Source organism: Lycorma delicatula, chromosome 13, assembly GCF_047948215.1.
Source record: "Lycorma delicatula isolate Av1 chromosome 13, ASM4794821v1, whole genome shotgun sequence".
NCBI classification, from domain to species: Eukaryota; Metazoa; Arthropoda; class Insecta; order Hemiptera; family Fulgoridae; genus Lycorma; species Lycorma delicatula.
In genome coordinates, this window is record NC_134467.1 from 37,848,219 (window position 1) to 37,862,729 (window position 14,511).

General features: G+C 29.7%; 1 protein-coding gene across 4 annotated transcripts in view; it reads right to left on the reverse strand.

Moving 5' to 3' along the window:
- The window catches only part of DNAlig3 (DNA ligase 3), a 266,939-nt gene that overhangs the window by 30,212 nt on the left and 222,216 nt on the right, over positions 1–14,511 (reverse strand). For all 4 annotated transcript variants that reach the window (XM_075380964.1, XM_075380965.1, XM_075380967.1 and 1 more), the window contains 6 exons: positions 13,898–14,109; positions 10,757–10,834; positions 7,462–7,630; positions 5,679–5,834; positions 5,337–5,468; positions 3,274–3,353 (listed from right to left, as the gene is read on the reverse strand). In XM_075380964.1, the coding sequence (XP_075237079.1) occupies positions 3,274–3,353; positions 5,337–5,468; positions 5,679–5,834; positions 7,462–7,630; positions 10,757–10,834; positions 13,898–14,109 (827 nt within the window). The remainder of the gene's footprint in view (positions 1–3,273; positions 3,354–5,336; positions 5,469–5,678; positions 5,835–7,461; positions 7,631–10,756; positions 10,835–13,897; positions 14,110–14,511) is intronic.

Genomic DNA, 14,511 nt, shown 5'->3' on the forward strand with positions numbered 1-14,511 from the left:
AGAATGTTATTTTATCTAACAATTATAAAAACTCATGGATGTTTAGATTTTATTGCAATAAATTAAATAAGTAATATAAACTTAATAGTTTTAGATTTCTCTAGTTATTCTAATTTAAATAAAATCAATATGAGACCTGTTAAAAAAACTGAACATTTTTAATTATGTGCTAATGGAGATATTTAGTGATGTACGGTTGGGAGCATTGTGTTCCGCATAACCACCTCCGTAACCACATGTTCTTGGATTGTTGGTATCTTGTTTAGTTTTTGAGTAATTATTATTTGAGTGCAACATGTTTAAGTGTTAGTAGCGATTTTTGAGAACAACTATACAACATAAAATTTTGCGTGAAACTGGGGAAAACTTACACAAAGACGTTTGAACTTTTGCAACAAGCTTATGAAGATGATGCCCTGGGTTGTACACATGTTACCAATGGTTTTCACAATTTAAATGTTGGCGTCAGTCGACTGAGGATGACCCTCGACCAGAAAGGCCTTCGACTTCAACTGATATCATCTGCGTTCAGAAAATTAAAAATCTGGTGTATACAAACTGATTGACTATTAAAGAACTTGCAGAAGAGGTTAGCATTTTAATCGGTGATGTTTTGACTAAAAAATTGAACGTACATTGATTTGCAGCAAAGTTTGTTCCTCATTTGATGACCAAACAGTCAGGAAAGAACATCGAGTGGATGTTTGTTGGCAACTTCTTGAATAAGCCAATAACGATGAAACATTCACACGAAGAATCATAACGGGAGACGAAAGCTGGGTATATGACTACGACATCTAGAAAAAAGTTCAATCGTCACAATGGACTGGTAACGGATCTCTACATCCCAAGAAAGCACATCACTCTTGATTCAATGTCAAACTGATGCTCACTGTTTTTTCAACTTTAATGGAATTCTGAATTTTGAATTCTTACCTCAAAATGAAACAGTAAACTGTGCATATTATCAAAGTGTTGCCTTACAAGTTATGTGAAAAAATCCACAAAAAGAGACCAAGTTTTGGCGACAACACACTCAGTTTTGTCAATTCTTCAGTTTTCCCTCAGCCTCCCTGTCAACCAGACCTGGTTCCCAGCAATTTTTTTCTTATTTCCAAAATTAAAATAGGTAATGAAAGGAGGCAGTTTTGAGACTATTGATGCCATTAATGCAAATTTATTAAAGACATTAAAGGCCAATTTTCTCCTAGTTAAATGAAGCTATCCAGGACTGCTTCATGAAATGAAAACACCACTGAGAAAAGAGTGAGACTAGGGGAGGGGAATACTTTGAAGGGGACAAGTCCAATAATCTGTGAAATTAATAATAAACATTAAAAAAATGAAGTTTATTTTCTGAACAGACCTCATATATAAAATAAAGAGCATGTCAGTAAAACAAGAAAATTTAAAAGCTTGGTTATTTATTTGACAGTTGGGTGAAGGCACCAAATTTATGATATATTGTCAGCCATTAATAGCCATTTAGTAAACATAAAACAGTGATCAAGTGTACATCATGTTTTGCTATTACATTTTTTTATAAAATCAGTGATTCTGTGATGACTAAAGGTTTTTTTGTATATTAAAAATCTCAAAATCTGCATCAAAATTTTCAGCTTAAAAACCATCTTGAAATATTATACTACTTTTCTTTTATATATGCCACTATCATTATTATAATTAACTCACCAATCAAATGAAATTCATTTTTACTGTATAACTAGAATAATATCTAATAATATAGTGTTAAATAAAGTCTTATCTTTACTATAAATGTAATCACAAGTTACATAAATCATTGTTTCATTCATTATCGATAATCTTTCTTTTTCCTGTTTAGCCTCCGGTAACTACCGTTTAGATAATACTTCAGAGGATGATATGTATGAGTGTGAATGAAGTGTAGTCTTGTACATTCTCAATTCGACCATTCCTGAGATGTGTGGTTAATTGAAACCCAACCACCAAAGAACACCGGTATCCACGATCCAGTATTCAAGTCCGTGTAAAAATAGCTGGCTTTACTAGGACTTGAACGCTGGAACTCTCAACTTCCAAATCAGCTGATTTGGGAAGACACGTTCACCACTAGACCAACCCGGTGGGTCATTATCGATAATCTATAGTCAATTCATCATTACTATTCATTATTTTTTATTTAAAGTGAATATAATATACCTCCTGAGTTAAAATTAGGGAGTGGTTAGCCAAATGCTATGTATGGAATGTCTTGTATGGAAATGAAGCGTGGACAATAAGAAAAAAAAAGAGAGAGAGAGAGAGATAACTGGACTGAGGGTTTTGTGAATGGATATGTAGAAGAATGGAGAAAATAAGATAGATAGATAAAGTAAGGAATGAAGAATAAACAGGATTACTGAAGAAATACCATTAATACGGGCAGTACACAAAGAAAAGGAAACTGATTAGGACATGTTGGAATCTTGACAACTTCATTGGAAGGGTCAGTAGAAGGAGAAATGAAACAAGGACAATGAAGGATGAAGTAAAGAAATAGGGTGAAGAATGGAAACTAAAAGGGGATGAAAAAGGCTTGGGACAGAAATGGATACAGAGGTATAGTTTAATGAACTTGGCACCATGCAAAACACCAGATAGTGCTGATATAACATATTTCAATTGCAATATTTATCTTTTTTAGTATTAGATTGTTCCAAAATATCATACCCAAAAAAGTGACATTTCATTTATTCCAGGGCTTAAAATTGTAATTAAATTAACATTACAAATGTAAGTTAATCTTAAATAAAAACTTGATCACCGATTTGAAAACTATCCATGGAAAGCTTCTTCTATTAATGGAACTAGTAAGAGTTATTGGTGATGTTGTATAGATGAAATTTATGCACTTGTTCTTCAATAGACAATACAATATTAACGCTACCAGTTTAGTAGCAGAACATCCCAACCACGTAGGGGAAGACACCCGCCTAGTTACATTCCAGTCGTCACCACCACCCGTTCCTTGCCTGATGGGCTTTAACGGGAAATTAGTAGCAGAACAGTGGATGTTCAGTAAAGTAAGTCAGAATATGAAGACACATTTCTTGATTGCTGATCTGATAACAGCCTTAAATCATAAATGACAATTATTAATATAAGTTACTAGTAGTTTATATTGGCTATAACAATACAAAACTGTTCTAGGGAAAATATATTACAAACATAGTTAACTTAGTATTAGAAGCCGGGGAAAAACCATATAAAAAATTATATTTTATTTAATACAAAGAAAATAAATTAACTTACTTGTGTAAAAGCGATTCATTGTTGTAATATAAACAATCGAACACAAATAAACATACACTAGCATCTTTAAATTCACTTTTCTAGAAAAAAAGCAGAAGAAAACCATCAATAAACAAAATATAGCAATTAATAAAAAACATCTTTTTGGAGTAATCAGTCAATTATAACTAGTTTGATTCTATTATCATTACTTTCTTTTATATAATGTATTTACTACATCCTTCATTCTCAACTGTATACCGAATTTCTTAGTTTTTATAGGCTACAAAATTTATTTTAGTTTTTTTGGATAATTTATTACAATATATTGTTAACAATTTCATTTCAGGCGATGATAACATGAAAGCGTTTTTCACAAAAAAAAAAAAAACAAATTTAATTGATGATAACACTGTAGACATGTCATTATCTAATAAAATTAAGTTGAAAGAATGATCCAAACATAAAAAAAATTAATTTTAATTTTTTTTTTAACAATGCAATTTATATTAAAACAGATAGAAAAAATTAAATACAGCACCAATATGTGATAATTTCGATGTATTGATTAAAAATTAAACATGTATCAGTATTATATAAATTTACAAAAATAAAATATAGTTTACAAATGGTATGAGGTGGATCAAATAAATGTATTTTATTTCTAAAACTGTATATATAATAACAATGTATTTACATCATTTATGTTATTTCATAACCTTGAAAAATATTTTTAATTTTTTTTTTTATTAAATCATTATAAGTGATGAAAAATGGCTTAGATAAATAAACATACACAAAAAAATAGACGCTGTATTGCCGGCTGTGCCAGTCAAGTCATAATTACCAAAATAAGATTTAAGCATCAAAATTCCCAGATGTCAAATAAAAAATGTAAGGATTTCAATGTAAGGTTAAACATCTAAATTGGTTCAGTCACTGAGCTGCTATGGTAGAACAAACATACATACATGTATTAGGGTGTACCAGGTGTGTAAATATGAAAATGGAATTTACCCATAGATAGCCCTAGCTGTCAATGAAGTTACTGTCAAATCACATTATTAGCGCCATTTTTTGAAGTTAGAAGACAGTAAATTGCAAGCATTTTTGGATGAGGATGACGCTCAAGTGCGACAACTCAGAGATTAATTAAATGTAAGACGAGAAGCCATCTCCATATGTTTGAAAGGTTACATGGGAAAAATCCAAAAGATGGGAAAATGGGTTCCACATGAACTGAATGAAAGACAGCAAGAAAATTGAAAAATTACTTGTGAAATATTGTTCACCAGGTACAAAAGAAATTCATTTCTCCATTGAATTGCGACAGATGATGAAAAGTGGATATATTTCGAGAATCCTAAGCGTAAAAGATCATAGGCAGCAACTCCAGACGAACCATCGACATCGATTTCAAGGCCAAATCGCTATAGAAAGAAGACTCTGTGTTTGGTGAGATCAGAAGGATGTGATCTATTATGAGCTGCTAAAACCTGGCAAAACTGTTAATTCTGAATGCTACCGACAACAAATGATCAATTTGAATCAAGCATTGCATGAAAAATGACCAGAATATAAAAAAAGGCAACACAAAGTGATTTTGCTTCATGATAATCTAACCATCATACACAGAAAAACCGGTCAAGGAAACGATTGAGGCTTTCAGCTGGGAAATACTTTCACATGCGGCTTACTCACCAGACTTGGCTCTGTCCGACTACTATTTATGCATCGATGGGACACGCACTTGCTGAGTAGCGCTTCACTTCTTATGAAAATGTATGAAAATGGCTCGATGACTGGTTTGCCTCAAAAGAGCAACAGTTTCTTTAATGTGGCATTCATAAATTATCAGAGAGATGGGAAAAATATAGCTAACAATAGAAAATATTTTGAATAAAATATTTTTTATCATTTTCATACAATAAATGTGTATTTTCTATACAAAAATTCTGGTCTCATATTTACACCTCTGGTATGTATGTATCATGATATCAAGCAAAAAAATGAAAAAAAAAAAAACAACAGATAATTAAATACAACTATTATGACAATTTTACAAATGCAAAAATACAACATACCTTATGAATTCCAAGAGTACCAAATGGTAATGGTTTACCAGTATTTAAATCAACCATAAGAATTTCACTATCTAATATTAAGTCTTTACCATGAGGAAATGCTTTTGGTATAAAATCCTTAAAATGATTCACCTGTAATAAAAAAGGAAAATTTTTTACAAAATTTACCCTTTGTTAAATGAGAATAAAGTAACAAATAATCTCTTAATCCTAGTTGAATTTCCAGCTGAGCTATAACAGTAGTTATATAATAATTAACAAAACTAAAACAAAAAATGCAATGACTTATTTGCAACATAGTTTTCTAACATACATTTTTAATTAAAAACATGTTTTTTTTACCTTATGTGGTAAGACTGGTTTCAAGCTTCTAGAGAAATATTTAAATTCTGAACCCTGTTTATGTACTTGGACACGTTCTCCATCATATTTAATCTCGGAATAAAATCCATTTGGACATTTTTTCATCGCTTGTTCAACTGATTTGCATGCTTCTGCCTGTAAGAAAACACTTAAGCATGAAAAATTGGTAATACACAAAAAAGTAGCTGAATACTCATAACTACACTCAGATTAAAGAAAATAATATATAATCCCATTATATTTACATATAAATTATTTCAGTAATAAGAAAACGTTTTTATGATGAAATTTAAAATTACCATCCAAAAGTGTGTATATTTGATATTAAAAAAAAAATTTCATTATTCTCTAGAATTTTCAAATACTATTTCTAATTCAATGTATTTACATATGAGATGTAACCCAAAGTTCCTGAAACATAACCTTAAATACATAACATCATACCTGTATTTTATTTGTCACAGTCATCTTAAAGAAAGTCCGTGGAAGCTCAGTCACTGATCCCAGATCTTCTGCTATGAATAGAATACATCTTGAGAGGTCATTTTACAAGTGTATTCAGCACTACTAACGATTCTTGTTGAATCTCCTCTATTTTGTTAAATTTTTGTCTCACAACTTAGGAAAAAAAGGAATTTACACAGAATCAAGTTGGATAAATATGCTAAATGAGGAACAACCATCATGTCAATTTTCACCAAAAACTGCTACACAATTTAAGTAGTATGTGGTCCTGCACTTTGTTATGATGGAGTCAATCAATCCTGTACCACATCTCTAAACAATTTCTTCTCATTTTCTGCATTGGCTATCTTAGCACAATAGAATTCTCTATAAATCATCTAAACAGGAAGTATAAATTCCTTGGGTATAATCCTGTTAACATCGAAGAAACAAATTATTAAGATTTGGATGCTGTAGTTGACTTGAAAAAGGCTTCTTTTTTTTTTTGGTCGAAATCAAGATGGGCTGTTCAACTGAGATGAATGCTGCTTAGTAATCATGATTATATACATAATCCAAATTTCGTCATCTGCAATGACTTTAGAAAGGAAATCTGGGTTAGTTCAAAACAGTGCTTTCACTGCAGGCACGTTTGTGATGTTGTTTCTATTCATCACTCACAAATTGTGGTATGAATTTTGCAACAATCCTTTTCATGTAAAATGTATTGTCAATGTTACAGATATCAGCAATAGATTGCCAACATTCTTCCACAACAGCAATGCCAGTAGATAGTTATCGCAAACATTCATTATTAACAACAGATATTTGGCCAACTACAGTAATATATTTTCACCCTTGTAAAGTATCACGACTAAATATTTTGAGTGTTTCTGTTGGTGTTTTATTAAGTTTAAAAAACACTTTAATTAGAATCGCAATCACAAGCAAACATGACAATTTAAAAAAATATATATATGAAAGTTATCAATGTAGACTGTTTTTTTTTTTTCAATTAAAAATATTCCGTTTAAGTCACATGGATAATACTTGTTCTGGGACTACCAGAGTAATTTACATTTCTACACTTACAAAATTAAAAAAAAAGATCATAAAAATGTCTGATGAAACATAGTAAGATATGCAGGGCCAATAGTTCTGCTCTTTTAGTCATTTAAAAATATTAATTTTGATAAAAGCAAAATATTAAGCAGTATAACATTAGATTTAAGAAATTACAGTAAATCTACCATACAGAAATATAAGTCATATGTGCATGCACAATTAAATAATATAAACAAAGATGATTATAACTGACAAGCATAGGTAGTACAGGAGTTAACAACGATATGGAAACATTTGATTTATCTTTTGATAAACTACTTGTTCCTGGTGTTGAAGATGAATTCATAATTCTGTTAATAACTGATGTAATATCTCTTGATGCTTGAAAAGCTGCATATGCATCAGGATGCACAGCCTCCAATCTGTTAATAAAAAAAAAATTAAATAAAGTCATTTTATAAAAAAAAGGCAAAACTTTTTTAAAAAAACCTGGAACAAAACTAACATGATATTCTTTTGGAGTGATTATTATATTTTGGAAAGAATACTATATATACAAATAAACTGTTTTGTGGTTTATATTATATCTGGAATCGAATGGGATTAGAAAATTTCTTTTTTAATCATAATATACTTCTTTCTTTTTCCTGTTTAGCTTCCGGTAATTACCTTTCAGATAATACTTCAGAGGATGATATGTATGAGTATAAATGAAGTGTAGTCTTGTACAGTCTCAAGTCGACCATTCCTGAGATGTGCGGTTAGTTGAAACTCAACCACCAAAGAACACTGATATCCATGATCTAGTATTCAAATCTATGTTAAAATAACTGACTTTACTAGGACTTGAATGCTGGAACTCTCGACTTCCAAATCAGTTGATTTGAGAAGACGCATTCACCACTAGACCAATCTGGTGGGTTAAATCATAATATACTGGATGTTCCAAAAGTTCCTAGGGGATTTCAAAAGCCATTAACCTGTTTAAGAATTTTAATTTACAAAAACAGTTTCCACAGAAATTTAGTAGAATTTGCGGCGTTTTTTTAAAAATTAGTTCCATTTTCAGCCTCACAGATTCTTGGTATTTCTAAAATGTTTTCTAATGTTAAAATATCTTTATTTAAAAAAATGATTTCAGCTCAGATGTTCTCTTTTAGCTGTTCACGGGTTCTGGTTTTATTGAAGTAAACCCTTTCCTTGAGGAAACCTGACAGAAAAAAGTCGGGGGTTGTCATATCAGGCGACCATTGTAGATATGGAATTTCCAAACCTCTCAAAATGATTCGTTAACCAAATATCTCTGTTGTTGTTCTGGCCTCATGAGATGTGGCTCTATGCTGCTGGAATCACATCTCTGGCATATTTTGTAATGCAGTGCTTAAAATAATTTGGAGCATAACCCAAAAAAATAACATCTGATGATGTCTTGAATAGTGATTCCAAACCAAACTGTAAATTTTGTGGGATGAAATTGTTTTTCATGAATGACTCTTGGATTTCGAAAACCTACAGTTCTGTTTATTTACGAATCTACTCAGATGGAAGTGAACCTCATTAGTCATGATTAATTGGCTGAAAAAACTTTTTTCTTCTCTACAAAGTTTTGAAAATGAACAACATATTGATGCCAAGTTGGTAATCTACAGGTTCTAATGATGGACAAGCTGAATTTTATAGACAAAAATATTCAAATGCCTCAGAATACAGTGAAGACTTGACAATCTCAGCTTAACAGAAGGCCGTCTGATTAATGTTCCTGCATTTTCTCTTACGCTGGTCTGTATGCATTGAATATTCTGCCCTATAAAGGTAGAATGTGATGTACCTGTTCAAGGCAAGTCTATTTACAGACCCCTATTGTTGCAATGTAATCAGATCACATATAGTCATATTCGAGGATGGGTTTCTTACATTGAAAGGTCTGTGATAGATTCTTTAATTCACATTAATTAATCGTTAGTTTTGAAAATAAAGTTCCATAACAGTGACTCTTTGTTCAAGGCTGAATCTCTCCATATCAAAACTTTCAAGTTTTCAAGTGTGAAAAGAAAAGGAAAAACTATTTTGTCAAAGTTATTAATTTTTAAAATCACTTAGGAACCTTTAGGACACCTGTACAAATCATCCTCGTTTCTGTTTATTTGTAATAATGTTTACTTAAAATTAAAGAATCAATGAACCAATCCGAATGATTTTTAATACAGAATTTTAAGAGTGATTTTGGGTATAAATTTATGTAAGCAAGATAATTTCTTTATTGAATAACAATAAGTAAGCTTCGATTTTATTTTTAAACATAGTAAGACATACAGGTTCAATAGTTCTGCTCTTTTGGTCATTTAAAAATATTAATTTTGATAAAAGCAAAATATTAACCAGTATAACATTAGATTTAAGAAATTACAGTAAATCTACCATACAGAAATATACAGTCATATGTGCATGCACTATTAAATAATATGAACAAAGTTGATTACAACTGACAAGCACAGGTTGACTTCAAAAAAGAGTAGATTCTCAATTTTTACTGTATGTATGTATTTTTTTTTATTTTCCTATACATTTTTTCTGAATGCACCCAAAAATTTACTAAACCTCTTCTTTTTTTTAATTACCAAAGATAAACCTACCCCGTTGTAGTTCTGTTCTATTGCTAATGATATTGGATCAATTGCAACATACTTTAGCCAATTACAAAGTACTATGTAATGTGAACATTACAAAGTTTTGTAGCTTGAACATTAATTTTATCAATTTTTCAAGAATGTAAAAAATTCTTTGCTTTACTCGAACACCATAAACAAGAAACTAAACACACATCTCTGAAACTTCCATCTAAAGGATCATACCAAACAAATATTATAATCATTTGGTGATATGCCATCACAGTGTCAGGTCAAGAACTTTCTGAACAATCCTAGTACTATTTTCCACTTTTAAGAATTTTTACTTTATGAATGGGAAAGAAAATAAGAAAAATTAAATAATTAGAGTAGAGATGCAAAAGTTTATATTTTTATATAATATTATATTATATCTTTATTGTTTGTATTATATTTTTATCTTAGGTTTCCCACCCAGTTTTTACATGAAAGTAATTTGAACTTAGAATGATATTACATGTCATTAAACTACAATATCCATTGCAATTGATAATTTTTATCTCTTATAGCGGAAATGTACCCATTTAAAAAAAAAAACACAAATTGTCTATTGATCCCAAATAATTTTTAGTTAAAAAAATATCCATCTACATTAAGTACAAAATATTTAGTAAGTAAGGTTAGAAAAAGAAAAGGCCAAATAGGAACTCTTAATTGTCTATCGAGACCACATAATTTTTAGTTAAAAAAACATCCATCTACATTAAGTACAAAATATTTAGTAAGTAAGGTTAGAAAAAGAAAAGGCCAAATAGGAACTTTTATTTTATTTTGAAGTCGTTTAAAAATTTTTTTTTTTCATTAAATTAATAAATTCTAGTTATAATATGCGACAATTATTTAAATACTTAATATTTAAAAAAACGACATCTATTTACTTACATATGTTTGGCACCTGCATTAATCCTTAAATCATGTTTTACAAGGCGTACAATCATTTTTAAATCATTTGATGTGCACCTAAAAAAAAAATGAGTTAATAAACCTTGGTCTCTAATTAAAACTTGGACACTATACATTAAATTATTTCTCCCTAACAAAACTCTGCTTTTTTACAATAGTTTAACTTAGTGAAATTCAGTTCAGTACAATGTGTGATAAATATGTATACAATTATAAATAAATGCAAGGACAATTTGCAGGAGGATTTGGAGTGAGTGCAGTAACAAATGAATGAAGAGTGCATCACAAGTATTCCATTTTGGGATACGGGTGTTGTCTGGGTTAAGTATGAGAAGCTGTTCGGTGAGTTCTTTGTGAACAGGGAACAAAACAACATTATTCATTTATAAAAAACTGGCTCCCAGTCGCAGCTTCGCTCGCGCTATATGGTTACTTGCGTTTCCCGTGGTGGTCAATCTTTTTATTTTATATTTATTAGTCAAGTAACCGGAGGCAGGTGCAGTCAGTCACACATACAGTAATGGTGGCATATCGCATTTCCTGTTGCTCAGTTGTTTCAGTCGAGCGGGATTGATCTGTGTGTATTCGGTCGCTTTCCAATCTTTACTGTCTTTCGTTTTCAGTCTCTGCCACACGAACAGTTTTCAACATACGTGCTTTTTTTGTGTTTCTCCCGATTGAAGAATGTCTTTTAGGCACGGTATGATGTTTTGAAAAAAGATCACAGAATTTAAAAGATTGCAGTTAAATACTTTACACACTTTAAATTAGTAACACACACATGATAAACAAAAGCGACTATTTACTTATGTTTTTAAACAGCTGTAAAAAATTGTAAATGAATGAATCGTAAAAATTACATATGCATGTGCACTAAATCGATTGAAACTTAGGAATAACTATACGTTAAAACCTCAGCCCTTTTAAAAATTAATCAATTCAAAAACATTTTAGCTAAAAATTAAATTTTTCTTGAAAATCAAAGTAATTTTGAAAATTAAATAAGGTTTAAGGAAGAAATAAAGTGTTTTTACTGTATAAATTTAATTACTGGTTCTAGGATTGTTATCTTGCTTGTTATTGTAATTTAATCATTTTTAATTTTATATTAAGAATTGTAAAGTTTATATTAAAATCAGAATTATATTTTACAATTTATAGCTTATTTTGTACATTATAAGTTACATTATACATTATAAGAGTAAATAAATTGTATTTGTAAGAATTTTTTCATGAGCTATCTCTCAACATCCTTGTCAAACCACGAACACGATATAAAAAGAGGATATAATTCTGGCAATTTGTTTTCGTTTATTATTCCATAAAAAGTTATTCTGTTATTTTTATTGCTTTGTCTCTCATTTCTTGTTTCCATAATTTTTCTGATTAAGTAGTACATTTGTATATATTTTTTTCTTGCTGTTGCTTTTATGCTTTTTTAATTTATTTTACGATAATGAGTAACATATTTTTATACTAATTTTTACATCGTAATACGCTTGCTTTAATAAATAAATAATTATTATTAATAACAAAGCATGTTCATTTCAAACAAAAATAGTTTTGCCAGTCTTTCTTCTTATCCTCAAAAGACTTATAGAAAGCTTATTTTTAATATAGCCTTAAGTTCATTTACCGATTTTTTCATTGTTTCATTGCAAATCTACCTTCATTGCAAATCATTATCCTTTTAATCAGTGGGGAAAAAGCCATTGAGTGCCTTGTCTGGAGAATATGAAAGCTGTGAATTAAATATGCTATTATTTTTTATTTAAAAATCATGAATTGATAGTGAAGGGTGAGCTACAGTGTTACGGTAGTGGAAAATTCTAGAATTGTTTAGTATTACTGGTTGTGTCTTTGGATTGTCTCATGTAAACGACCTAAAACCGCTAAATAATACTGTTTATTGATTGTACAACCTCATGGTTAGAACTCATAATAGATGAAACTATTATAATAAAAAAACTTTTTATAATAATAAAAAGGAAATCTTAATATTCCATCAAACGGCGTGCTTTCTCAGTCTCACATCTTCCAGAATCTTTCATTAGAAAGATTGGACCTTTATTTCATTATCATAGGTTATGATAATGAACCATATGATGTTTTGTCATCTGCAATGACAAATTTGAGTAATTCGGAGTCATCAGCAATAATAATTGTTCTGTGATGTAGCTTTTGTTGAATATTCAACAGTTTTGTAACATATTTTGCTGCTACTTGTTTTATACTAAAAATATCAGTAAAATAAATTTCACATAAGCCATAACAGATTCCCACCTTTTCAGCAACTTCTCTGAAATTGATTCAACATATATTGATCACAATGTCCTTCACATATTAAATACTTTCATCAGTTATTGTGTTAGAATGTCCAACCTTTTTTCTTCCTCATGGCCTTCTTGAAACCATTTGTACCATCGATAAATCCTTATCGTCAATTAATATCCTTGCTTAAAAATTATTAAAAACTTTCTCCAATGCTTTCAATCACTTCATTGCAGCCCTGTATTCCATTAAAAAAAAAAAAAATTGAATTTGCAAAATTCAATTTTGCAAATTCTTTGCAAAGAATTGAAACAAAGGATTGCAAATCCTTTGTTTCAACATTTTGAAACAAAATTAAGTGCCACTTGTAATAAAGAATGTTCTACTTACACGGCTGTCAAAAACTGAAGTACTCGTTTAATATGGCTGAAAGTAAACAAGATAAATGAAAGGAAAGAAAAATTAATATACTATAGGATGTCAAAAAAAAGAATAATGTACTATAATTTCTAAAAGAAAGAATACAGAATGATAAAGAAGTAAGGTACTCAGAATAATGGAGAATGTTTTATTAATATATTCTTAGGACCTCTGTTGCAAGAATTTGGTAGTTCATCCAAAGGTTTCTAGATTAAAATCCTGGTCAGGCTTGGCATAATATAGGGAATTTAGAACAATAAAATCTTTGATTCCAACACATCAGTCTGCATTTCATACCACTTCTACGTACATTAAAAAAAAAACCATTACTAAAATAAATAATTTGTTTCACAACCATATTGAAATCAATTGTGTAACAATCTTAAAGATTTTTTTTTTAATGTGATAAAATTTAATAATTTGACTTACTTGGATGAAATTTTTTTGAAATGATTCAACTGTTCTTCTTCCCGAGTTAATTTCGAAAGATATTCTAAAAATTCATCTACTTCTTGAACAGTTAATGAGCTTTTTTTTAATGGAATACAAGTTGTACTTTTTTCGAAGTATACACGTACAGTTTCGGCGACATCACCTTTTTCAAGATCTTCCAACATTTCATCTTGATCTTCAACAAACAACTTTAAGCAAAGATAAAAATATATTATTTAATATACTCGTAGTTTATATCATTATGAAAAATGAATATTTAAAAGTACTATTAAAAACAAAAAAATAAATAATGAGGTCAAAGTAATGAATTATATATATCAATAAAATTTGAAGTATATTTAATCGATACAAGATTGTGTAACGTTACATTCTGATAGGGAGGGAGTCTATCAACGAAACACAATAAACCAGGCAAATGCAGTTACAATTTTTTTTATTTCAGCCCTTAATTACTACGTAAGAAATTTTTAAATGTACTAAAAATATTCTTTCCATAAATTCAATATTATTGTTTGACACTACTTGGTGATTCCAGTTATATTTCCAGCATTTAATTGTCGATGTAATAGAGTGAACATCAAAAGTAAATT